Source organism: Fukomys damarensis, unplaced genomic scaffold (assembly GCF_012274545.1).
Source record: "Fukomys damarensis isolate Sample0158 unplaced genomic scaffold, DMR_v1.0_HiC HiC_scaffold_5, whole genome shotgun sequence".
Lineage (NCBI taxonomy): Eukaryota > Metazoa > Chordata > Mammalia > Rodentia > Bathyergidae > Fukomys > Fukomys damarensis.
Genome location: NW_022900917.1, coordinates 24,155,108 through 24,155,697, shown reverse-complemented (window position 1 = coordinate 24,155,697; position 590 = coordinate 24,155,108). Strand labels below are relative to the sequence as shown.

The following is a 590-nucleotide window of genomic DNA, read 5'->3' as shown; positions in this document are numbered from 1 at the left end:
CGGGGCGGAAATGAAGGAGACGCCGGAAGTCGGCCGGAAAGGACCGGAAGCGCCGCTCAGGGGACTCTCCCGCGGCGCGGGCTCCCGGGAAAAGCGACCCCGACGTCCCACTCTCACCCTTACCTCGATCCGGGCCCGCAGCGGGGAGTAGCTTCCACATGGGTTCGGCTTCTCCTGACCTGGGGGGCCGTGCAGCCACGTATCCGAGGATAGCCGACGTGCGCGGCCACAGCGCCTGCAGTTCGCATGGGTACGGACGTGAGCGCTCTTGAAGCCGCGGGACGCAGTGAGTGCGTCGTGGGAGCTTGGGTGCCACCTGGTGGCTGGAAGAGGAGCAGCGCGTATGAAATATCTCTTGAGGTGCTCAGAGAATGTAGTCATCTGTCTACTTTTTTCTTATTGCGAATGAAAAGAACTTCAAAAATTATATCCAAAGCACCTTAGGGAAAGTTTCTAATTAAATACATTAAAATACGTGTCAGTCTACTATCCATTTCCACTCACCCTCTTAATACCCTAGCAGTCACCACTTAGCTCTCACACACTGCCTGCACCCTGCCAAGTGAACGCCTGAGAGCGCGCTCTGATCA

The 590-nt window shown here is 56.8% G+C and overlaps 1 protein-coding gene across 2 annotated transcripts in view; it reads right to left on the bottom strand.

Moving 5' to 3' along the window:
• The window catches only part of Nbn (nibrin), a 34,098-nt gene extending 33,721 nt beyond the window's left edge, over positions 1–377 (bottom strand). For both annotated transcript variants that reach the window (XM_010612001.3, XM_010612002.3), the window contains exon 1: positions 124–377. In XM_010612001.3, coding sequence (XP_010610303.1) covers positions 124–160 — 37 coding nt within the window. In that variant the 5' untranslated portion in view covers positions 161–377. The remainder of the gene's footprint in view (positions 1–123) is intronic.
• Positions 378–590: the final 213 nt, after the last annotated feature.